This window comes from Lontra canadensis, unplaced genomic scaffold (assembly GCF_010015895.1).
Source record: "Lontra canadensis isolate GAN:19392208 unplaced genomic scaffold, GSC_riverotter_1.0 scaffold30, whole genome shotgun sequence".
NCBI classification, from domain to species: domain Eukaryota; kingdom Metazoa; phylum Chordata; class Mammalia; order Carnivora; family Mustelidae; genus Lontra; species Lontra canadensis.
Window position 1 is genome coordinate 17,599,464 of NW_022631024.1, and position 24,811 is coordinate 17,624,274.

A 24,811-nucleotide genomic window follows, 5' to 3' on the forward strand; every position below is an offset into this window, starting at 1 on the left:
CCCCCAAACCATATGATAATGTTCATATTTTTTAAATAACTGAGGGGACTCCTGACGTCTTAGGGACAAAGTAACACCTAAATGCTTCTTTAAGTGCTCTTCGGAAATAGTTCAGTAAGGTTGTTCTTTTGTTTTGTTTTTAAGATTTTCTTTATTTGGGGCGCCTGGGCGGCTCAGTCGGTTAAGCATCTGTCTTCGGCTCAGGTCATGATCCCAGGGTTGTGGGATCAAGCCCCATATCGGGCTCCTTGCTCAGCAGGGAGCCTGCTTCTCCCCCAACCTGCCACTCCCCCTGCTTACGCTTGCTCTCTCTCTGTCGCTCGCTCTGTGTCCAATAAATGAAATCTTTTGAAAAGATTATTTAGGGGCGCTTGGGTGGCTCAGTGGGTTAAAGCCTCTGCTTTCAGCTCAGGACATGGTCTCAGGGTCCTGGGATCAAGCCCCGCATCGGGCTCTCTGCTCAGCGGGGAGCCTGCTTCCTCCTCTCTCTCTCTCTGCCTGCTTCTCTGCCTACATGTGATCTCTGTCTGTCAAATAAATAAATAAAATCTTTCCCAAAAGAAGATTATTTATTAAAATTTGATTATTAAAAGATTATTTGAGCGAGAGCGAGCGGGGAGGGGGGAGAAGGAGGGAGAGGAAGAGGGAAAGAATGTCAAGCAGACTCCCCCCAGAGTGTGGCCCCAACTCACGGCTCAAGCCCAGGACCCTGAGATCATGACCTGAGCCGAAATCAAGTCGGACACTCGACCAACAGAGCCATCCAGGCTCCCCGAGTTCAGAAAGGTCTGATGTCAAGTTAAGCTTCAGGGTAACTTGAAAAAGCACAGCCTGGATGACACCTCTAATGGGTAGTACCTACAGATAAGCCCGGCTTTTCTAGAAACAATTCTCAACTGTCCAGATTCACTCAAACTGTGTCCGTGAGTGCAGCAGCCCGGGGGCCTCACTGCGAGCATCTGAAACAAAGACCCCCAACAGGGTGAAGCCAGGAAGGCGAACCCTCAGGTCCACACTCCTCGTTCTGTGTTCAAGACCCATCCCTGGTCCGCTGGCGCACCGTCGCGTAGGAGGCCAAAGATGTGGGGCTCCGAATTAAACTTGAAAGAGGGGTTAGTCAGGAGAAACTGGAGGCTTATTTTAATTTACAGCATCTGGGAAACAGTTCCTAGATGCTGCAGTGAGTCTCACCCCAGGAAAAGAAAAATTAAGTGGATGTAATGAGCCATGCTTTCCAGGGACGAAGCCGAGGTCACTCTTACCACAGCTATTCTGCATGTCGACGTAAGGGCTGGCGGCCACATCGGCCGCACGATGAGGAAAGCGCGCGGACACCTGCGGGGACACGGAGTCGCCGTCTTCGTACGAGGCTTCTGCGGGGTCCAGAGAGATTTTGGCACACTCTATTACAACATCGTGTGTTTCTAATCTCTTCCACCTAGAAGAGGCAACGACAGTTAAGAAGGGCAAGCTGTAATCCATTTAACCAAACACCCAACTCTCAAGAACGCGAACGCAAGGCCAGGCATAGAACGAGGATTAGCGACGGACAGGGAGAACCCCACCAGCCCAAGCATTACACCGTGCGGTGTATTAAGAATCAGGCATCCATTCTCTAAACCTCCACCTCCCCTGTTTAAACTGGGCACATGAGGTTATCAGAACCTCATCTGAAGCGAAAATGTCAACAAACAACTGGGCAGCGCCTCCAAAGAGAGCGCAAGCTACGCCGGTCACCAGGGTAGCTTCTCCCCCAGACCGAAGGTCATCAAAGGTCCAGGGAGGCCTGGAAACTGCTGGGTGGCTGCAGTGGGACTTAAGGTCTCCTGTCAGAGCCGAGGGGGTCCTACTCCATCTCTAGACCAGCAATACGGCGCAGAAAGACTCAAACCTCAAGAAAGCCCACAAGGACATTTTTTTAAAATCAGCCAAAGATTCCTGTCCTATGACCCACAGTTCCACTTCTAGGATTTAAGCCTGTGGAAATCAACACACGGCAAGATACACAACCATACTCAGCACAGCTTGTCACAGGAAAAAGAAAAGAAATAACGCAAAATCACACCAAGGGGATATATTCTATAGAAGAAAAATTATTACACCATCCTAAAAAGCATGCTCTCAGCAGGTCACTGGCTGCCAAGCGTCAGGAAGGAGACTGACCACAAAGGACACGGAGGAACCTTGTGGGCATATGACATATTCTTTACCGTGAGTGTGATGTTTGTCAAAACTGAACAAACTGATGAATCTTATTGTATGTCAACTATACTTCCCTAAAGTTGATTTTATTTTATTTATTTTTAAAGATTTTATTTATTTATTTGACAGAGAGAGACACCGCAAGAGAGGGAAGACAAGCAGGGGCAGCAGGAGAGGGAGAAGCAGGCTTCCCGCCGAGCAGAGAGCCCAATGCGGGACTCGATCCCAGTACCCTGGGATCATGACCTGAGCTGAAGTCAGGTACTTAATGACAGAGCCACCCAGGCACCCCCTAAAGCTGATTTTAAAACTTATGTTTACAAGACTCAGTGGTTTAAGACGGTCAGGGTAGTGAGCTCCGATGAATAAAGATTCAAAACTACTCAGAGATATGCCCACAAAGAGAGAGAGAGATGAGGACACCAAGTGTTCAAATTAAAAGAACTGAAAGTCATGGGCGATGTCCTTTTCCTTTCTTACCTCTCCAGTATTTGCCAAATGGTCTACAAAGCCCTAATAATGAATACACCAGGTACCTGCTCCAATATAAACTTTCAGATGGCGTAATTTCGTTATCCAGTTATCCAAGGAAGCAGGAATCCAGCAAGACTCTCATTTTCATGTTCCAAATTTCACAGAAAAATCAGCCCTGCACTAAGGGCACGCCATGGGTTTACCCCAACAAAACATCTGCTTCCATACAATTGCTCTAGAAAACGCACCACTTGATCTGAGATGGTGACGATGGGATACCAAATACAGAACCAGAGAGTCCCCACGGCACGGGCAGCATCCCTAGGGGGAAAGCCTTTCGCATCAGCACCGCCCCTGCGGTCTGAGCGGGTGCTCACTGCCCGGGGTTCCTGCGTGCTAAGGGCAGTAGCCTCCCCAGGTACTCCCAGCACCAGGGGCGAGGGGTGAGGGGACAGCAAGGGTCAGGACGCTTACGTACACACAGGAGCCTTGCTTTTGGAGAATCCAGTGGACTCACAACACAGTAGAATATACATTTACATGTCTTGATTTAATCGGACTTACGCTATTTCCTTGGTTCTTAAAAGGATTTTTCACATTTAATGTCTCTGAAACTGGGAAGTCATATCTAATTAGTTGTGTGTTAGTTTTTGTGGCATTTTTTTCTTTCTCAGACGAACCCAAAATAGAAGGGCTCCGTGGCATCTTGCATTTAATGAAATAGGGTTGTTTAAAGAGTCAGTAAAAAGGTCTCTCCCATGTCCTTCCCCTCAACCACTTTGGCAGCTGCTTCCGGTCTGTCGGTGGAACCGGTGCCCGCCTGCATATTATTTTGAAAGAATATGCTCTACGCTCTGAATTTCCTGTATACAGATTGTACCCATCATCTGCAGACTTCTACTATGGCCAGCGAGGACGAAGACTGCTTCCGAATTTCCTTCTCCCTCCTCCCTGCTCTCAGCAGAGAGTGTATCATAGTTTCGTTTTCTTCAAAATTAGTTTTCAGTGATTAGAGTGTACTACAAGATTTCCTTTTCTGTTAGATTTAGTTTGTTCTGGAGTTTGGATTTTTCTGTTTCTTGTCCTCAGTCCTCTGTGTTTCTATTGTAATTCTTCCTAACCGGACTCAACGGCTCTGAAACAAAGCCTGATATAATTTTTACATAATGATGTGCAAATAAGCTACTGGAATTATCCTCCCCCTGCCCTCCCGCCGCACTAGCTCCCTTCTGGAGGCCTCTCTCTCCCACTCTGCCGAGACTGGTTTGTTCTGAGGGCTGCTATGCAGTGTTACCCAAAGACTTCCCGTGACCACGATCCAAAGTCAGGTCCCCCTTGCTTCCTGGGCTCAGTCTCACCGGATTCTACTCGCATTCTGATAGAACACATGCCCTAGTCGTTAGCTGAGAAGGGGGTCTATGGGAGGTAAATGTGACGGAAGCTGGGTGCTAGGTAAGCCCCTTCAATCAGGAAAGGTGTGTCCTTCAATATCCTGATTGCTATATTTCTTTGTATTTTTCATACTTGTATTGGAAATTTACTTCTATTATGTTTTCACAAAAGTTTTCTCCTCTCTAAAGCTCTTTTTTCTTAAATGTTGGCTTCTTGGACTGATTATTTTAAGTCTCTTATTTCTCTGCTCAGAATACTCTATCCACTGATTCTGCTGAGATAGTCTTAACTTTACCTTCTAGTTCTTTTGTTGAAGTCTTGACTTTAGCCCTCATTTTTCATTTTCAAGGGTTCTGTCTCTGAATGTTTCCCTCCATGGCATTCTGACCTCTGCGTGTGCTCAAATGCCCCATCTCAGTGGCTACTCAGATACTTTCCTCCTCTCTCTGTATTACGTTTCTTTCTAGCTCCCTTTCCTCCTCTTTATGTTGGTCTCTCTCTCTCTCTCTTTTTAAAGATTTTATTTATTTGAGAGAAAGAGAGAGCACAAGCAGCTGGGAGGGGCAGAGGGAAGAGCAGACTCCCTGCTGCGCAGGGAGCCCAAGGAGGGACTCAATCCCAGGACCCTGGGATCATGACCTGAGCCAAAGGCAAGTGCTTAACTGACTGAGCCACCCAGGCGCCCCTATATTGGTCTCTTGTCTTTTGTGATAGAGCTTTCCTCGAAAGCCAGATGACCCCTGCCTACCACCGGAAGCGAGGCTCTCTAGGCTGGCCTGGAACCTTCCAAGTTAGCATCACAAACTGAATATATGCATCCAATTATATAACCTCCCCAACCCACCAAGTCTACAGTTTGGATTCGGTTGTTTTTAAATATAAACCTATGGGAAGGAGGAGAAAGGGGGAAGACAGAGCAGCACTACAGGCTCCTAAAGCTGGAAAGCAGATGGGCCAGAGGCAACCTATGTAGCACATCCAAGGAAGCAGAACCCTAAGCTCCCATTGTTTCAAACCTAAAAGTCAACCTGACTTACACCGCAGGATCCTTAAAAAGCTAAAAAAATGTTTACACGTCAAGTACTTCTGGCACGGGAGATAAGCAGCAGGTAGATGAGGACAGCTAGCATGGGGAAGACAGGGTGAGAACTATTTGAGGGTCAGGGTCCTGAGATCCCCTCCCCACCTCTACAGTCCTGGGCAGCAGAAATCTGGGCTATTCTCTGAAGAGAGTAAAACAGATTTTCAGGACTGAGCTATTCCAGAAATAGTTGACAGCATTTAAGTGAGCCATGTCCATTCTGAATGCCAAGACCACTAACCTCTCTCACCACCAGGCTCTTCCCTCCAGCGGCAGCCAGATACATACAGACACACACACACACACACACACACACACACACACACATATCACATCACACACACACACACGCACACGGAAAGCTCAGAGGTGACAAGTCCCACCCTGTGGACTGCTCTTTGGTCTCCCTACCCAGACACCCGGAGATTACCAGATCTTTGCGGAAAACCTCAAAGACTTCAAAAGAACGACAGTGTACGGATTACATGGGGAACAAACAACTCCCAGATTCTCGAAGATGTGCACATCCATGAAACCTAAGACAGGCGGCTATGAAGAGGAGCACTCAGAGACCCATGAAAGGTCTTAGATGCCCAGAACAAGGCACAAGGAAGGAAACTTAAAAAAGGATTAGAAGCTAAAGATGAGGAAACCTTCAGAAAGAACAAAAGAGCAGAGAGAAAAAACAGGAGAGCAAAGAAAAGTAGAGGACACTCTAGGAGGTCGCGATCTACATACCAGCAGCTGCAGAAAGACAGATGTAAGGGAAGGAAGGAAATTAAGCACGAGATAATTAGAGAAACTTTCCTAGAAACTGAAGGAAAGAGTTTCCAGATTAAAGAAGGAGAAAGGTTCTGACAAGACAATGTCGGAACATGAGAAGAACACAGGAAGGGCTCTAACCTACACAGCCAACACGGCCAACACAGCCATGAGAAAGGAGAAGAACCCGGGGTCACAGCAGCAGTGCTGGCAGCAAGACGCAATGTTTGAATAAAGCCTTAAGGCTGCAGAATGAGGGGCCCGGAGGTCTGTATCCAGCCACATGGCTGCTTCCTTTCTCTGAGAGCTGCTGGAAGTTACACTCCCCGAAGACAAGAGCAAACCCAGAAAAGAAGCAGGAGACACAGGGGATGGGAGGTCCTGCATGAGGCACAGATCTCACAGGCGGGCAAATAGACATGTGGCGGGCCATCACCCTCATGCCCGCACTGTCTTCTTAACGGGGGGACGCAGTGTGCAGGTGACCCCAGCCCGATACATCATCTCTGCTCAGTCTGTCCTGAGTGAGCACTGATGAAGGCCCTGCTCTCCCTTCCCCGCCTGGGTCCGTGGCGCAGACGGACCCTGCCCTGACCTGCTCCTGGAAGCGGGTCACCGGGGGCCGAGAGGCAGCACACGAGCAGTCGTCTCCTCTGCCACGTTTCAGCAGCACATCCAGGAACCGGCCTCGCTGCAGGCCCTGCCAGATGCTCTGACTTGGGAGAGCACTGTGTCTCAGGCCTCCCCCGTGCATGACCTGGCCCACTGACGCCCCCCGCCCGGGGCCACTGCAAACTCTCAATGAAGGGAAGCCAGACAGGGACATGAACACCGGAGTCTCCCCTCACCTCCCAGGAACCCTCATCTGATAGTGACAGGACCGTCCCTTTCCTTAGCCTGGCTCGGCTTCCCAATTCACTTTCCAAAAGCACAACAATACACGGGGTAAAAGAAAGAACGATTAACATAAAAGCAAGACCGGGCATTTCTCTGAAGTGGGGCAGGGAACAGGGAGAAACTGGCTGAGGGCTGTGGGCGCAGGGACTCCCACGACGTTGCTGCACTTTACGGGCACAGCACGTGTACCTGTCCCCGTGCCCGTCTCTCTCACACGAAGCTGTTTCGCGCCAACTGCGGCTCCGTGTGGCAGAGGGAGGGCTTGTGAGGTGAGATCAGGCAGTGAACCAGCTTTTTCAGCGGGAGATCCCCAAATGTCAGTTATCTATGGACTGGTTTCCCCGAAAAGCATTCCATCTTCTGCCAGCAGGAGCATCCGCTGGCTGCCAGCCGGAGAACGAGGAGGAGGGAGCTGGGCCTCTCGGCGCTCCGCGCAGGGAACTTCACGCCCCGCTCAGCTCTGCCCGCCCCGCCCCGGCGTCCTCCTCGAGCATCTTCGAATGGGAAGCCTCTGGGAAGTCTCGCAGCTGCTCTTCCCCCGGGGAATAAACCTGGAGACTTCTCGGGGTCCCCTGGAGGGTGCCTGGCCACCTGCAGGGGCGGCTCTCCCCTCGACATCCACGCTGCTTCCAACCACACGCCGCTCGGCCTGCCTCGCAGTCACGGCTACCACCGAGCCCATAGCCCTCCGGGGGCTCCGCGGGCCACGTGTCTGCCCTGTAACCGCCTCCGCTCCCTGGCAGGAGCTGTTAATTCTGTACGTGAGGAGCGTGTTTCCGACAAGTACGAAGCTCGAGCAGCATGAGTCCATCAGAACAGTGACTCTCTGCGTAGAAGAACCTGTATTCCCACATAACCCCACAGTAGGGACATCGCCTTGGCTCTGTCAAGAGACACTGTGAAATTCTGAGTTGCCAGCCTCATTTCTATACCTTCGAGGGTCCAGTTCGTGGTCCTTGGATCCAGTCACTAATTCCGGGTGAATTCGCACGTGCTCCATCATTGGCTAGAAGAGTAGGAGTTGACAAATTATAAAAGGTTAAATTTCTGTGGCATCTCCCCGCAACAGAGGATTAGTTGACAATAAAAAGGAGTCCTGACACCTGCTACAGCATGATGACCTCTGAAACATTCTGCCAAGTGAATGAAATCAGTCCCAGAAGACCACGTACCACGTGATCCCCCATCTGGGAAACGCTCGTCAGGGAGGCAAGTCTACAGAGGCAGAAAGGAGATCAGTGGTTGCCTAGGGCTGGGGCTGGGGGCAGAGCCGAACTACTTTTCAAAATCTGTCCCCGACCGAATGCACAGGTCCCAGCCGCAGCGCGTGTGCACAGCACGCGGCTCTCCAATGAGCAGCCATCACTCACCCTGACCACTTCTTCGAAAGTGCCCAAGTTCTCCTTCATACTGTAGTGAGAGCGTAGAAAGGAGACAAAGTTGCAGGGGTACATTCCGTAGAGGCGATGAAAGAGAGCATAAACACTGGCGTGGAGATGGACAAGATAGATCTCTGTCACGTGGCCTGAAAGAGGAAATCACGGACAGGAGACTCAGCCAGACACAAGCAAAGGTGAGCACGCGGCCACCAGCATGACCTGCGGTTGGTTGCCCACACCTCGCTCCGCAGATAACGAAGAATGTTTCTCTAAAATGCAAATCTGAACATACCAAACGCCCCTATTTAAAATCTATCAGGGGCTCCCTACGGCCTTTGGATAAATGCCGATCTACTTAGAATGACCCATAAAGCCTCCGACAGATGTAAAGCTCCTCTCCGGTCTTCCCCCAACCCTCTCACAATGCTGACCTAACTTTCTCATGATACTCACCCGCCCTAAAATCTGTTCTTGTTGTTTTTTATTATTATTATTTTAACTAAACTCTATGCCACACGCGGGGCTCAAACTCATGACCCTGAGGTCAAGGGTCTCTACCCTAGAGTTGGGACTCAACCAACTGAGTCAGCCAGGGCCCCCTGCTCCCCCCAGTCTGTAACAATACTTCTCCACTCATATTCAGCATGAATTTCTTGAGCTTCTTGAACAGCCCTGTCTTACTCACCTCTGCACCCTTAGTGCCTAGCACAGTGCTTGGTGCAGGACGAGCATTCAAACATTTGCAGAACATATGTGAGAGATCCTTTTGAAATCAGGCTGTAGTCTTAGCTCTGCAGATTTGTAACTAAGGAGTGAAAAAACTGTTATCCAGAAACTAGCTTAAGGCGCTGTGAGTGGGAGAAACCCAACACTTTGTCCATCGCGCCTCACCCGGACCCCACGGAGAAGCCCGAGTCCACAGGATCTGCACGGCTCTTCCACAATAATGCACAGACCACTCTCTGCCCCCAAGAGTGTCCTCAGTAACCAGCATCACCTGGGTCTTGCACTTATTATTTAATCCCGTACAGGAAGCCACATTATCTGGTGTGACATGACTTACACACTTCATCTTTCTGACATGAACAGCTCGTGCTGGGTTTACCGAAAGATTCCAAGTATCACGTGCTTATAGCTGTGGAATCATCTGACAGAGCCTGACTCCCTGCCAGGATGGGGGAAAATCCCACCACGTTCAAAACAAGGACACCGATCAGGACCCACCACATCTTCCCTCCTTCACATGCAAGAAACAGGTTTCTCAGAACCCGAGGTTTGTCTTCTGTCACAAAAGACCAGCAGAGTAAGACAAAAAAGGTGCCACAAGCCTAGTCTTGTACTGCTGTGACCCGGACTGAAGGTATTTTGAGAGATGGAAGTTTACCAACAATTAGAATGTTTTACATCCTACCAGTTTCTCTGACAACTAATGCTCTTAAGCCAACAGAATGAGGAAGGTGTCCAACAGCCAGGCTTCTTTGTGCCTACAGTGAGCAGGCACACACCCAAGGTACTCCTCAGCCACTGGTGACCACCACCCACTCCAGCCACGAAATTCTACACGCCTTCCTTTACAGCTCATGACCTGTCGATCACGAGTGAAAGCATTCACTTGGCAGGGAACGACAGGTACGTAAGGGTATCTTTACCTGGTTTCTTCAGGCACCACGACGAAAGACGGCCAAAAATATCAAAGAAATCATGAAGGTGCTGCTTCCCCGACTGTGGAATCATGGGCAGCATGGTGATCAGCACTAAGACACCTGTTGTGAGGACGATGACATCGGTATCCATCTGCAGAAGGAAAGGTCAGGCAGGGAGAGACGTCTGTCAGGCACAGCATCAGGATCAGCACACCAAGGTGCTGCTCTATATTCCACAGGGTCACAAATTACAGGTCCCCTCACAGACTCATGTCCCTACCCCTCACATTTGGGGGGAATGACATGGATCAGATTCGACTATAATGAGTCTGCCAACATCACTTCTGCTGCCCCCGCACACACCTATCTGGGAGACAAACTTCACCTTGACCTGGGGACGCCCAAGTCCTCCAGCCGGGGGACACTCTGCCTATAGCACATGGGCGGAAGCATGACAAGCTGCCTTCACCAGAACAAAGGAACACGACAGTTCCCGTTCATGCAACCAAATCTTCAAATACTTACTTACTTACTTTTTGTTAATCCTTTTAAAAAACACTACACAAGTAATGTAATATAGTATTTTTAAAGGATGACAACAGAAGTATAATTTAAGAAGAAATTAGCATAGCACTAACAAGTCTCCTTAATTGCTCACCTTCATAGCAGCATTTACAGATCAGCAAATAAAAGAAGATACAGTGACCTCTGACCGTGTCTATAGTTTAAATATCAAGTCATATAACTTCAAGCTAACTGAAGATATTTAATACCCAATGGATAATGAATCAACTCGGCATAGCTACAGCAGCTCACCTGACCCATAATTAAATCATGAATGTTGGCCAAGTAACTGGAATTCAGATTTAAGAAACAAAATATTAATCGGAAGATTACCATGCAGGCTAAGACTTCATTATTACTGTTAAAAAAGAAAAGGAAATCTAAGCGTCTGGAAATAAAACCTTAAGTAGATTTCATTTTACTAAGAAATTTTACTAAGAAATTTTACTAAGCCTTTTGTCACGGCCAACATCTGTCTAGTAAGAACATAAAATACTGGTAGGAGAATCAAGAACACATAACCAGTGCCAGTACAAAACACTAACCCTAATTTGCTTATGGTAATACTCTAACGGATGGCTTGGGTGGCAGCCCATGAGGGACTGCCGAAGCTTACCCTTTTGGAAAAGGGAAGTGTTCTACAAGCTGAACTGAACTGTGCGGCCTCAAGATGGAGTTATATTCTCACCAATCCACTCACTTAAAAAAAAAAGTTAAGTTGTTCCAATTTTTCTTGTTTTGTGTCAACATTCAGTCCCATGTTTTTAGGAAGCCCTAGCAATGCAACTCCCCCTCCGGGGGGAATGACACGGCGACCCCACTGCAGAGACATAAATCAGTTCGCAGGGTGCTCTATCACACGACCCAAAGGTGCTGCCCACCAAGAACAAACACTACTGGATATTTTCATGTCTCTGTGAGGTAGAGGCAGTGAGTATTAGTCACATTATCTCAGGCTATAGCTAGGAAACGAGTCTGGGAATTACAAGTGATTTAGCTAATAGCCTGGAGTATTTCAGCAAGCCACCGTCAAAACTAAAAACCCCAAAGTTCTATTCAGGTTTTGACTTGCTGTGTAGAAAAATACACTACATTTAGTGCGAAAGGCAGACTGCGACCCCGGAGGCCTTGCATTAACAAAACCTTAATTATGGCCACAACCAGCACCTGCTCCTAAATGGTTAAACAGAGCTGGCAGCCACTTTTCCCCGAGCTAAAAGAGAATCCGGGCTTCCCCCAAAGAGAAACCAGATGTTTTAACGGAGGGAAGACGGGACAACGACGGAGTCAAAGACGGTGGGAGGCTGAACCGTATCTGCTTCGACAAAAGGCGCTCACCATCACCAGGGCACGCGGAGAACGGACAGAGCCCCAACTCTAGACGATGTGCCAGTCGAGGAAAGCCAAACGCTGATTCTAAACTCTCAAAGTTCAAATCTAGCTTACTCGCTTTAAAGTTCCCCAGAGTTTCAGAAACGATACTCATAAAGGCATTTCATTCAAACCCTTGCAAACATCGTACCTTGAGACATTTGAGTAAAGAAGGCAAAAGAGGTGCTTGGGAGAATTTGTGCTTCCACGGCGGCTGCAGCCTAATGACGTGCCCCAGCAGCGACAGCGCGGGCAGCCGAGAGGCGGCTCTGCCCATGCACTCGTTCATTTTGTCCAAGAGGTGCTAAACATGTAAAAGAACAGGAGAAAGAGATCTCAGTAAGGCTGGGGTGGGGGTGGGAAGAAATCAAGGGAAATGAGGGAAATCCTCATGCGAACGCAGTAGGGGACACCGACAGAGGTAGCTGTGACGTATGCCAGTCCCTTGAGTTGCCACGGATGGGAAGCAAAGGCCACGAAAGATCTTTAAAAATCACAGTGGCACACCAAACACAGCTAAGTTTTGCCAGAGAGAGGGCAGCAAGCTGGCAAGTCCTGAAAAAGATCCCATGATACACATGTGCAAGTTGGGAGGGGCCAGACTCCCTCATTCCTTATTAAAGTACAAATAAGCTACTTCTTCCAATAAGCGCTAGCCCCAAGCCTGTGGCAGGTTGTTGACGCTGTGAGGGGATCTGGCTGGAAACAGTTGCTTATGGTACCATAGCCCTGTCTACACGGTTTGGCCCCAAATATAAACTGGGTAGTCTAGAAATTAAAATTCAACAGAACAAAATATACTGGAAAAGCACATAACAGCAGGGTCTTCAAATCCTGGTGAAGCCACTAGCATATAGAAACTCAACACGTGGGGCTCCTGGGTGGCTCAGTTGTTGGGCAACTGCCTTTGGCTCAGATCATGATCCCAGGGTCCTGGGATCAAATCCTGCATCGGCTCCCTGCTCGGCGGGGCATCTGCTTCTCCCTCTCCCACTCCCCCTGCTTGTGTTCCCTCAATAACTCTCTCTCTCAAATAAATAAATTAAATCTTAAAAAAAAAAAAAAAAGAAACTCAACCCTTCACCGAAGTGTGCAACAGCCATGCTTTGTGAGCTATTTTCCACCAACAAAAATAAACACTAAGGAGCCCTGCACGAGCCTGGTGCTGGGCAACAGGACTCCACAATTAGGCCCATTAGCTGTCTGGACCCACAGATTTTCCCACACAGATTAAGTCCAAAATCCTACTCAAAGCATGGATTTAAAGATGGGCACCTTACGGGTCAAGCTGTCATTGTACAATGACAGTAATGGAATTATAGGATTTCTTGGAATAGCAAGAGCTTAAAACACCTCTGGAATACGTTTTATTTTGTAAACTTCTCAGGACTCATGGGTTCTGCCAATTATTTTTCTCTGCAGTTGCAATCTGGGAACAGGATCATCTGTGGCACGGAGAGGCGGAAGGAGTACGCTCTCGACAGACTGCACGGGCCGGGGGGTGCACACAGAAGCCGTCGCACGGGCCAGGGCCAGACTGAGCAGCCCAGCCCTGATGTCCAGTGGTTACCTTGTCGTGAGGCTCTTGCAAGGTAGTCAGGATGTGCAATACCGGCTGAGAATTCGTTTCCAGGTAATAATCCACCAGGGTGTTGACGAGCATCGGACCACGGTCTGAACAGAGGAAAAGGGAAGAGTTATTTCCTTTAATATCCTCAACTCGCCTCAAATGGCTGTCAGTCACAAAATCCAGAAAGTGTTTCTTAATGCTGCCCAAAGTTACATGACATTCTATTTCTACCCGTCAGTCCACTGAGGTTTAACAATAGGATGATACCAGATTAACCTGCCTGAACATCCACAAAAGCACTGAAATGCTGTCTTCTCTTAACGATTGCCATCTTTGATTATAAGATGGTAACCATGTCCGCGAATAAGGGTTCAGATGATGTGAAAGTACAGAAGACGAAAGTCCTCGCTACCGGCCTCTCTCAACCCACTCCTCAGAGACCAACATCCCTGAGTCTGGTCCACGGGCTTTCCAGCCTTTCCCTGGAGAACCACACACATGCACATGCGCACACAGAGCCCCCACGCCCACGAACACACAGTCTGAGCGCGTGTCTTCTTCCACTTAACAACATGTTGCAGACACCTTCCCGTGTGGGCCCCTCTGACCTTCTTCAGTGTCCCCGCGGACCTGGGGCCCCACTGCTCGGCTCTCCAAGACTCACTGAACCAGTCACTTACTGGTTTTCTCTAAACTTCACTTAAGGCTATAATGAAACACAGACTCTTGTCAGTGGGACACACGGTACATGCTTTTTAATGAATGGTGGGTACTCCAAAAAGGCTGAATACTGAGTTAGTCTCCTGCCAACAGCACCCATTTCTGTAATCAATAGTGGGTTTTTGTCAACCCAGTAAGCAAAGAAAGGTACTGTCGAAATTCCTGTCTCCCTGATTAAAGAGAGGTCACACATTTTTACACCAGAAATTGCATACGTGATTTCCGCAGGGCATTTGCTTGAAAATACTTGGGTGGGGGAGCAAGGGAGGTGAGATGACACAAGAAGGCAGTGACTTTGAAGCTGGGCCATGGGTTCATTATGTGATTCTTACTTAATAAGTCTGTGTGTCTATTTGAATATTTCCATACTCAAAAGCTTAAAGCACACAGAGAGTGAACCCGGCAATAGCTGCTCTTTTCTCAGTGTTTTAGAAACTCTCCATAGAAGATGAAAACCAACATCAGGAGACCGTAGTCACCCCCGGGTCAGTCTCTTCTGACGCGCAGACGGGCGCGAACGGGCATGGCCCCGCTTACCAGAGCTGAGGTTCTCTTTAAAGACAGCTGTCACGTCATCGCGCACACTCAGCAAGGGGGAGTCCAGCATGGACAGGAGCTCCCCGATATTCGCTTGCTGGGCCATTGTCTTACACGACTGCGCCGCGCCGGGTCCGGGACGTGCAGTAGCGACTCTGCGGGCTCTTCATTGGCGCCCCTACCAGACTGAGAGAAAGGAAGACACAGAGTGGGACAAAATGGCCCCATTTCTCCCCATAAAAAATTGCCTGCAAGGCAAACCAGGGCATGTGTTCAATGCAGTGAAAAGTCTGTCATCCAGAATTCCGCTGAGGAAAGAAGCCAGGGTGTGAGCATAATTCTACATCGGACAAACTTGCGAAGAGGACATCTATGGAATGCACCCACCGGAGAGAGACGGGGACACCGCCACCAGTCAGAACCATCGCGGCAACTTAATTCCAGGACCACAGCACAGTTTTTTACTTTGATTCCTTCTTCTGACTCTGCCTTGGGTTTTGGCTAAGACTATGTTTCCATCTCAAATCATCAGTCTAAAAACTAGAAGAGGGCACGTGGGTGGCTCAGTGGTGAACCGTCTGTCTTTGGCTCAGGTCACGATCCCAGGGGTGCTGGGACCAAGTCCTGCATGGGACTCCCTGCTCAGTGGGGAGTCTGCCTCTCCCTCTGCCTGCTGCTCCCCCTGCTTGTGCTCTTAATCTCTCTGTCAAATAAATGAATCTTTCAAAAAATAATCTTTCAAAAAATACATAAATAAAAAGTAGATGAGCTATTTTCAGAGAAAGAACTAAAAACATACTATTTTCCTCTTGACACTCCCATCGATGCCTGGAAGCTGGTCTAGCTTGTTAGGTCACAAGACCTTACATTCGATACCTCATTTGAACCGGGGACCACATCTCGGCATTTCACAAAAACTCCTCACCCCAGACATCAGTCACATTCAAATGCCACTGGTCACAGACAAGAGGCAGGAAACGGGGCACAAGGGTAAACCTGTCCCATTCAAAGACTCCATTCCTGCTGGTGGTGGAGTCGCTGGCTGATCATTATACAAAAAAAGCAGCTCATTCTCCAATTGTCACTATCCATATTTACAATTATTTCTTTCTCTAAAGGTCTATTTTCAAAAACAAGCGCAACCAAGGATCATTAAGAGATAGACCTGCACATCCATCACAAACATCAGTGAATCCAGTCCTTACACCAGTATCACGGGCTGGTTCTTTGGTCCCCATTTTATGGGGCGAGAAACAGAAACGAAGCCATCTGCCTGGGGTTGCAAAGCTAGCCAAGAAGCAGAACCAGAGAACTGAAATTTGAACCTAGATCTGCTCGACTACAAAGCCCTGAGCCCTTCGACATCAAGCAAACTCGTGGTTTTGATCCTTGAAGCAATTCTGTGAGGTAAGCAGATATCCTCTTCTACAAATGAGAATATGGAGAGTCGGAAAGGATAAATAACTTTGCCAAGGTCACCCGGTAAAGCAGCACTCGGATGGCTTAACTCCCAGGCCCAGGGCTGCGTCTGTCCTTGGTGGCCATGTTGCTTCCTCCACGCTGCTCTGAGGGGCTGGGATAGCAGCCCTCCTGCTCCAGGCTGGACCCAGACCACCTGGGGTGCCTCTTAGAAATGCAGCGTCCTGGCCCATTCCAAACTGACCTTGGGGCTTAGGAACCTGCATTTTAACAAGCACCTAGGGAGGAAACATGCTAAAGAAAAAGCCCACTGAAGAGTTAAGCGCCTCCTGCAAGAATGCCAAATTTAAGCACCAATGGCCCCAGAAACTGGTGAGTATTAACTATTATCTATGCTTTTATTTAATTACAACCCCCTGCAACAGCCACTGATTTTGCTGTCCATCAATCTACATGCATTTCTGATAGCTAATCATGGCGTAAGAAGTTGCGGGCTCACACCTATGAATATAAATCTTACAGGTAAATCATGAAAGGCGTCCATTTCAAAGGACTTACACAACTGGTAAGATTTTCTTATAAGAGTTCAGAGCTGAAAATAGACAGAAATTTCACCTTGTGAGTTGGATTAAATTAATTTTACAAGTGAATAAAATACCAACCTGTCAGGATTTATTGTCCACTGAGAGAATTAAATGAGAGAACATACGCGTACACTCAGCGCAAATAAAGACTCCAAGCAGGGCCCATAAAGTATCAGAAAGAAAATCAGTAAAAATTGTGGGGCCACCACTTTCAAGATGACTTTTTCACAGCATATTCATCTGGCTAGCCCTCACATTCCTTTCTTCTTCGGATAAATCACAAATGATTCTCAGGTTTAAAAGCATTTTCGTCCCTAAGTTTGGTTTTTGTTCCGGTAAAACTGCTACCTACCTAGTCTCAGTCCAGTGAGACTCTGAGTTTCTAGTTTGTGTATTCAGAAGGCAGTAATGTCAGAGCTGGTCCCCAAATCCAGGCAGCCCAGAACACGGGACAGGAGTTCCGTTCCAAACAAAGATGGCGCCCATCCGGTCAACTTGGCCATGGTCAGGGCTGACCAGCTTGGGCTAGTGCGCTTGCTTTTCAGTTTGTAAATGTCATTTGAAGTGTCAAAGTCTGGTTTCTGGAGCCTGTTCCTTCCAGATACTTTATAGAAAGCAAAAATAAGGTTCCATTCTAAACCACACTGGTACATTTCTGGCAACAAGCTTTTCTCTTTGGTTCTAAAATTCTACCTTTCAATCACATTTTTTAATCCTCCCCAAAAATATAAATCTTGGGTTTCAGGTGAGGTTCCTCATGTAAGTGCCCCAAAGTTTAAGGATTCTGACATTCAAAAAGGTCCTCCCCAAGAGTTTAATCATGAGCTTTTAGAATCATTCCCATGAATGGAATATCTCTTCTTTTAAAACTCATTCAAGTATTTCTCGAGGGCTCCGTGCAGGGTGCTGAGAGGGAAGAGCGACTCAGCATGCACAATGGAGACCTGACGTGGGAGGAGGAAGGGGGCAGGGCTCAGTGGGTACACTGAGGGGAGAGGGGGCCTGCTCAACCTACACGTGGGGCCGGCGGGTGAGGCACACCCATGTTAGACACACCTTTCAGCCTCGGGAGACCACAGGCACGTGCAGCATCGACTTACAGCTGCAAAAGCCTCTCTTCCATTCTGGAATAACCACGTACAGAACACAGGAGGCAAGAGAGGCCGAAAGTCAATACCCAGGTTAGTACAGCTCCGTACCGTACGTGCCAAAGCAGCATTCCTCTAGGTGAGTGTCATCTTCAGTGGTCACATGTCACACTACAGTCTACAGATGACACTACTCGCATAGGGAGCCATGACTTTCAACAGCCACTCCCACCCCAAAACCTGTCACTCTGCAGGTCTCCTGGATCTCAGGAAAACACACATCCATCAGTCTATAGGAAACACTGTGGCGACGTCCTCGACTTCCCAGCTCTCACCCTCTCCTCTGATCGGTCAGCAAACCCCCTGGTTTTGCTATCCCCTTCGTTATTGGACCAGTCCAAGCCCCAATACCTCCCATCCTGCTCCCCTACGATGCATCTACCACCAAAACACCACAAACACTGAAATATGGACATCAGAATCCATCCCTCTCCTGTTTAGAATCATGCAATGGCTTTCCATGGAGGCACTAAGAGCCGAACCCCATGAGTGGCCTAAAGGCTCCATGTGCTTTCACCAGCTGTGAACCCCCCAGCCTCCGTCTGCTTCCTTCTGCACCACTCTGCCCCATCATCTCTCTGTGCTAGTCCCAGTGTCCCAAAAGCCAGGAAAACTGGTTCCTGCTCGAGGACTCTGCCCCTGGCACCTCTATCCCTGGAATGCTCTCTCCCAGATCCTTGCATGGCTGACTGTCTTTGCGGTCTCTGCTCAAAACGTCACCGTCTGTCAGGTCTCTCCTGACCACCCAATCGAAAGCAATAGGGGCATGGTTAGTGACCACCTTTGAACAAACCAAGTTTAAACTTTACAGCTGGTCATCAGATTCAACGGACCAGAATACTCAGTACGATCACAGCATGTGGGGAAAATAGGGATTCACCCAAGTTTGACTTGAGTCCCTACATCTGGCCAACAACTGGCTTTGGTCTTTAGAATGTCTGAAACTTGAACCGTCAACTGCCTACTTCGGCAGCATTTCTAGCGTCCCTGAGCGTGTGTGATCAACAACTACGCGTCATTACCATGATACCAAACCCGCGCAATGTCCGCAAGGTGCACAAGACATGAGTTCAGAATTACTGTTAAACATCTGAATGTTCACTTTTGAATAATGGTAAACCGCTCTGGCTGTAACATCCAAGTTTTGTGTTTTATAAGTTGAAACTCTGTCAGTTTAAGTACAAATGTATACTGATGAAAAAAAATAAAAGCTCTTTTAGTTGATCAATGTGACTTTTTTGTTCAAAAACAATCCAGAACTTTCAAATGACTAATATGTTAACTAGCAATACGAATATTAAAAATACCTTTACAAATAAGAGTAATCACTCTTTGTGCCAAATATTTATAAAAATTTTAATGACAGATGGCTAAGAGAAAATTATATTTTAATTCTAAATTTTATAGAATTATCTTGCAGCATTTATTACAAACAAAATAACCTTCTAAAACTGCATTTAACTTATAGTCTTAATTAGTCTTTCAAGAAAAAGTCATATTTGGGAATATTTCCCATCTCATGAGGATGAATAAAAAATAAAATAACCTGTCACCTCAATTTTATGACATGAAAAAACCCAAAATCACAGTCAGCAACATCCATGATAAATCATCTTCGAGCCAAGCATAAAGAATATAAAGAAAACAATGTTAGTAAAAAACTGAAATCCTCCAAACACATTTTACAGTCACTAATCAAATTTCTAAACAGACCTTACAAAAATGCCTTAGGAAGACAAGGTCTTGTAGTTTTCTGTCTGTGAAGGCTAAGAATGTAAACAAAAAGCTTATCAACATGATGGCCACAGGTCATCAGCAATTATTAGCACCTAGGGGCACCTGGGTGGCTCAGTGGGTTAAAGCCTCTGCCTTCGGCTCAAGTCATGATTCCAGGGTCCTGGGATGGAGCCCCACAACCGGGAGCTCTGCTCCTCGGGGAGCCTGCTTCCTCCTCTCTCTCTCTGCCTACTTGTGATCTCTGTCTGTCAAATAAATAAAATCTTTTAAAAAAAAAAAATTACTAGCAGCTAAAGACGAAGGATCCGTGAGGCTGACCCAACCTCTGAATCCCAGATACAGGTTCCCTCTAGAAAACAACCTGCCAGAAACTTCCCTGAATTACATCCCGCTCTATCCATGAAGGTTAGCGACGGGACTGCGCGCAGCAGCTGGAGATGAGCGTCTGCTCAGCATCACACGTGACACGGTGACCACAGGAGCAATCTGGCTGCGAGTCCTAACAAGGTCACTTGCCTACAGTAAAACTCCGAACTTTACAAGTCTAGCTACTGAAATGTCACCCAGTCACAGTACTGAAAAATGTGGAGTAAATTTGAGGTTTACGATGTGTGTTACTCAGCTGGGGCTCAATGACAGGAACACAACCACTTAACGCTGGGTTCAAGTCCACATTCCGCGGACTTCCAGAGAAGGGACAGTGGAAGTACACATGGAAATGCTGGAAAGGAGAAGTCACACTGAGAAAGCTCCGCCTCCTTGTGCGAGAACGCTGCTCGGCCTTCATAGCCACAAAAGCCTCGTTATTTATGAAGGATATAGGCTGGGACCCTGAGAATCCTCCAGTCCCTAGAAACTGTCACAGCATTATCATTCATCCCAAACGCTAATGAGGACAATTAATAAACAAAGCCAGGTGAAGGCGTAAATGCGAATTCCCAGCTCCCGGGTCCTCAGCCCAGGATGTCCACAAGAACCTCATTTACGGAACCCTGAAGCACAGGCCCCGCTCCAGAGCAGGTTAAGGGGTGCGGTCGAGAGAGCACAGGTGGAATTTGCACAGAAATCCAGGGGGATCTGCACAGCCCGGACTGAGTGCCTCTGCACTCGGCAAATGATTTGCTCCAACACCAAGTCTTCAATTTTGTTTAGGGTGAAAACCAATGCTCGCTGCTAGACGGAACTGGTCTGAGTCACAGGTCCGCCAAGTGCAGCTACACCACCTTGGGAAACTCAGCCAACATCTCAGCACCATCCCTCATCTGTAAAATGGGGCTACACCACAAGTGTCAGTGTGAAAAAGAAAATGAGTAACACATGCAAGGAAAGCACTCAACACAGTGTCTGGCACTGAACGGGCACTTAATAAACCCTGGGTCATTTGACAAAGTACTTCATGCCACGGAAGGACCAGTTCCTAGCAAGTAGCTAAAACCAGAACTGTTAAATCCTGAGTGCAAACACATACGCACACACCCTGCACAACTGTACAAGTGAGCAATTCCCTTCTATCCTCTCCCACCACTGCGCCGAGTTTATACCTTACCTGTTCTGGGGACAACTGGTGCTTTGGTTTCCAGTGCTGTCAACCTGGTGTCTTTCATGGTCACTGAAGGGAAAAAACACATGTAATGTACACAATAATCTTACAATGAAGTGAAATCCCAGAGGCACCCCGAGGGAGCTTAGGGTTCACCTGGCTCGACCTCCTTCCTGCTGCAGCCCTGACAGGTGGCCGGCCAGTTTCTACCGGAATGCACGCTTACAATGGTGGGCACACGTGCCTCTCTCTGTCTACATTTCTGAACAGCTGGTTGCTGGAAAATTCTTTATATTGTGCTGAACTTGTAATCTCTGCCTTTTGTTAGCTGTTTACTGGAGCAATAAACAAATGGGCAGGATGGGCTCTCGAGTCCTAGAGTTCCCAGGTACAATCCCAGCTCTGCCACGTATTAGCTGGGCCACTTCTGGCAGTTTCTCTCAGGTGCCTAACATCTGACCTTGTTACTTCATCTGGAAAGCGAGAAGAATAGCGGCCTCTACCTCCGAAGGCCGTGTGGGGTTACACAAGACGATGCCTCCGGGAGCCCTGGCATAGCACGGGGCACGGAGTCATCACCCAAGCGGCCCCGAGCGCAGGAACAGTGCCCGGTGCAAAGCACTTAGTAGGCTTCCCTCTGGTCGCCACCCCCATGCTCCCCTCCCTCCCTACAGCCCCGCCCCTCTCGCCTACCCACTCCCAAGCTAAGCGTTCACCCCTACAATCTCAGCTTAAACATTTGCTCCATCGTGCCTGGGTGGCTCAGTCGGCTGAGCATGTGACTCTGGGTTTCGGCTCAGGCCATGATCTCAGGGTCGTGAGATCGAGCCCCAAGTAAGGCTCCGTGCTCAGGGGTTGTCTGCTGGAGACTGTCTCCCTCTGCTCTTCCTCCCACTCACATGTGGGCGGGCACATGCACTTTCTCACTCTCTCTCAAATAAATATATCTTTTTTTTTTAAGATTTTTTCATTTATTTATTTGACAGAGATCACAAGGAGGCAGAGAGGCAGGCAGCTGGGGGGTGGGGGGGGGGGAGCAGGCTCCCTGCCGAGCAGAGATCCCGATGCGGGGCTCGATCCCAGGACCCTGGGATCATGACCTGAGCCGAAGGCAGAGGCTCAACCCCCTGAGCCACCCAGGCGCCCCTCAAATAAATATATCTTTAAAAAAATATATTTTTTGCCCCATTAGAGAAGGCTTTACTTCCCTCCACTCCCATGCCCCAGACTAGGTCAGGTCCCCTGTCTTATTTGCTTAGCAGCCTATATTTCTTTGTGTCACTTACCACAACCCAATTAAATAAGCATAATTAGTTACTGAACTCGTCTCCCTCACTGGAACAGCAGCTACACCCGGGGAGAGAGAGCAGCTCAGTCAGTGCGGCAGATCTAGCGGCCGCCACGGCGTCTGACTGCACGGAAGCCGTTACAGTAGTTCTTAAATAAACGTATGAGGCTGAATCCTGGCCTTCAAAACAGCACGACCTTCATCTGATCCCTCCACAGGACAAGCATAAAATATTTGCGGACAGCTATCATTTCTCTCCCCTCTTCCTCTCTTTACCGTATTTCCTGTCTAAATGATCTCCTATTAAGTAAGCATGTTATATACATCTCTACAAATACGTTCCAATTCGCCTTTAAAATGTGAGCCATTCGGGCTATTTTTAGGTACGGTCTGGCCACGAGATGGTAAGTTCCACGAGGACAGGAACCACCTGTTTGGTCCCCCAGTGGACACCCCAGGCCTACCGCAGCATGTGGCACTCGAGAGGCAAAGACATGGCGCGTGGTCCAGCAAAGGTTTCAGCAGGGTCTCTGGTCGCCGATCCAGGCTGGGAGGCAGAGGACGGAAGCTGAGCCTCGGCCGCTGCGTCGGTCCAGCGAGTGAGCACGGGCAAAGCCTGCCGACAAGCCCTTCACTACACTACGATGCTCGAAGCCCAGCTCGAGGATGGAACAACTCTCTCACTATCAAAATCTCGTGCCCCAGACAACGAGTAATTACATCTCCCTGGGGAGCACACTCTAGGCATTAAACAGCAGCAGGTCTTGGTGGCATACTCCAACTTTACATCCGCTGCTGGGAGGCAAAGGGCCAGCCAGATCATTCAGACAGGGAGTGCCTGCCTGGCCAGTCAATCAAGAAAAGAACTAGAGGGGCGCCCGGGGGGCTCAGTGGGTTAAAGCCTCTGCCTTCGGCTCAGGTCATGATCCCAGGGTCCTGGGATGGAGCCCCACAGCATCGGGCTCTCTGCTTAGAAGGGAGCCTGCTTCCTCCTCTCTCTCTGCCTGCCTCTCTGCCTGCTTGTGATCTCTGTCTGTCAAATAAATAAATAAAATCTTAAAAAAAAAAAAAAAAGAAGAAAGAAAAGAGAAGAACTAGAATTACAACACAGATGCCTCTGTTATCTAGGACCTCAACATCAGCTGTCGGTCCAGCAGGACACAGACTTTCTGCTACAATTCATCCTAGTTGGGTCTTTTACCTGAAAAGGAACATCCAAAGGCAAGGCTAACGCTGGGACACACGCGAGAGGAGCTCTTGCAGCCGCCCAGCCAAGACCGCTGTCCTAGACAAAGGGACTGGCCCAGGAAATCAGAACTTTTGTTGTCCAATGCTCAACATTAAGACTTCTTAAATTCTTTATCGCTAGGCCAAAATATGGTTTAATGGTAATAAACTGTCATCAGTCTAAGGCTGGCTTGTCAAAGGCTACTTGCATTATTTATATTTTTAATTATTTATTTACTTATTAATTTATATTTAGATCCTGTCCTATGGAGTACTACTAGCTAAAATCACTCTGGTCAGTCAAGTGAGATGTGACCTTGAACTTCTGATAGGAAGCGAGGAATGAAGAAGGCCCTTCTCCAGGATGTGTACCCCTAAGGGGCGTGGCAGGGAGCACCTATCACAGCCTAACAGGATCACGCCACACTCTTTTCTTCAAGAGCCAAATTAAAGAAGAAACATGCCCCCAGATCTAGACTCTTTCATATCTGATCCAAAAGCTGTGTTCTCACCTAAAATCAACACTGATGGTACTTCCTACGAGCAGCCTTTTTGAATGAATAAATAAATAAATAAATAAATGGTGCGTGGGTTTGAACAAGAAGAGGGTTCTGTGCTATTAGTAATTTGAGGTTAAAGAGCACAGGTCAGGGCACCTGGAAGGCTCAGCTGGTTAAGCATCTGCCTTCAGCTCAGGTCATGATCCTGGAGTTCCGGGATCGAGTCCCACATCGGGCTCCCTGCTTGGCAGGGAGTCTGTTTCTCCCTCTGACCTATTGCATTTCATGATGTCTCTCTTTCTCTCTCTCTCTCCCAAATAAATAAATAAATCTTAAAAAACAACAACAACAACAACAACAACAAAAAGCACAGGTCAATTTGTTTTCATAGTTCATCTTAATTTGATTCTTAAGGTGTTTGCAGATAGATGGCTTATATACGTAGGATTATACACGAACTTAACACGGACAGCTTCACAGCCACGGACAGCTGTCACTGGCAGGACCCATACACATGTTTTCACATCTCTCTGCGCTAGGCCAGATGCAGTACAAGCCATGAGAGGGCTAAGAGCTATCTACCTCTTTATGAAACACTAGTGGCAGGCGCAGAAAATGCTCTTACGAAGTATTTTATCTGAGTATCAGCTGCACGTCCAGACTTTTGGAAGGCCAGTACTGTGTGTGGCCTTCTGTCCTAGGACTCCCCGGAACTGTACACCACATGGCCTGAGGTTTTACGCACAGCTGTCTACAACGAATACAGGCAGGCGGAT

The 24,811-nt window shown here is 48.1% G+C and overlaps 1 protein-coding gene across 5 annotated transcripts in view; it reads right to left on the reverse strand.

Annotated features, from left to right (window-relative positions):
• Window positions 1-24,811, reverse strand: part of TSC1 (TSC complex subunit 1) — a 44,144-nt gene that overhangs the window by 13,301 nt on the left and 6,032 nt on the right. For all 5 annotated transcript variants that reach the window (XM_032866153.1, XM_032866156.1, XM_032866152.1 and 2 more), the window contains exons 2-9: window positions 21,027-21,089; window positions 14,593-14,778; window positions 13,336-13,439; window positions 11,917-12,069; window positions 9,837-9,981; window positions 8,179-8,333; window positions 7,741-7,814; window positions 1,263-1,438 (exon numbers count right to left, since the gene is read on the reverse strand). In XM_032866153.1, coding sequence (XP_032722044.1) covers window positions 1,263-1,438; window positions 7,741-7,814; window positions 8,179-8,333; window positions 9,837-9,981; window positions 11,917-12,069; window positions 13,336-13,439; window positions 14,593-14,698 — 913 coding nt within the window. In that variant the 5' untranslated portion in view covers window positions 14,699-14,778; window positions 21,027-21,089. The remainder of the gene's footprint in view (window positions 1-1,262; window positions 1,439-7,740; window positions 7,815-8,178; window positions 8,334-9,836; window positions 9,982-11,916; window positions 12,070-13,335; window positions 13,440-14,592; window positions 14,779-21,026; window positions 21,090-24,811) is intronic.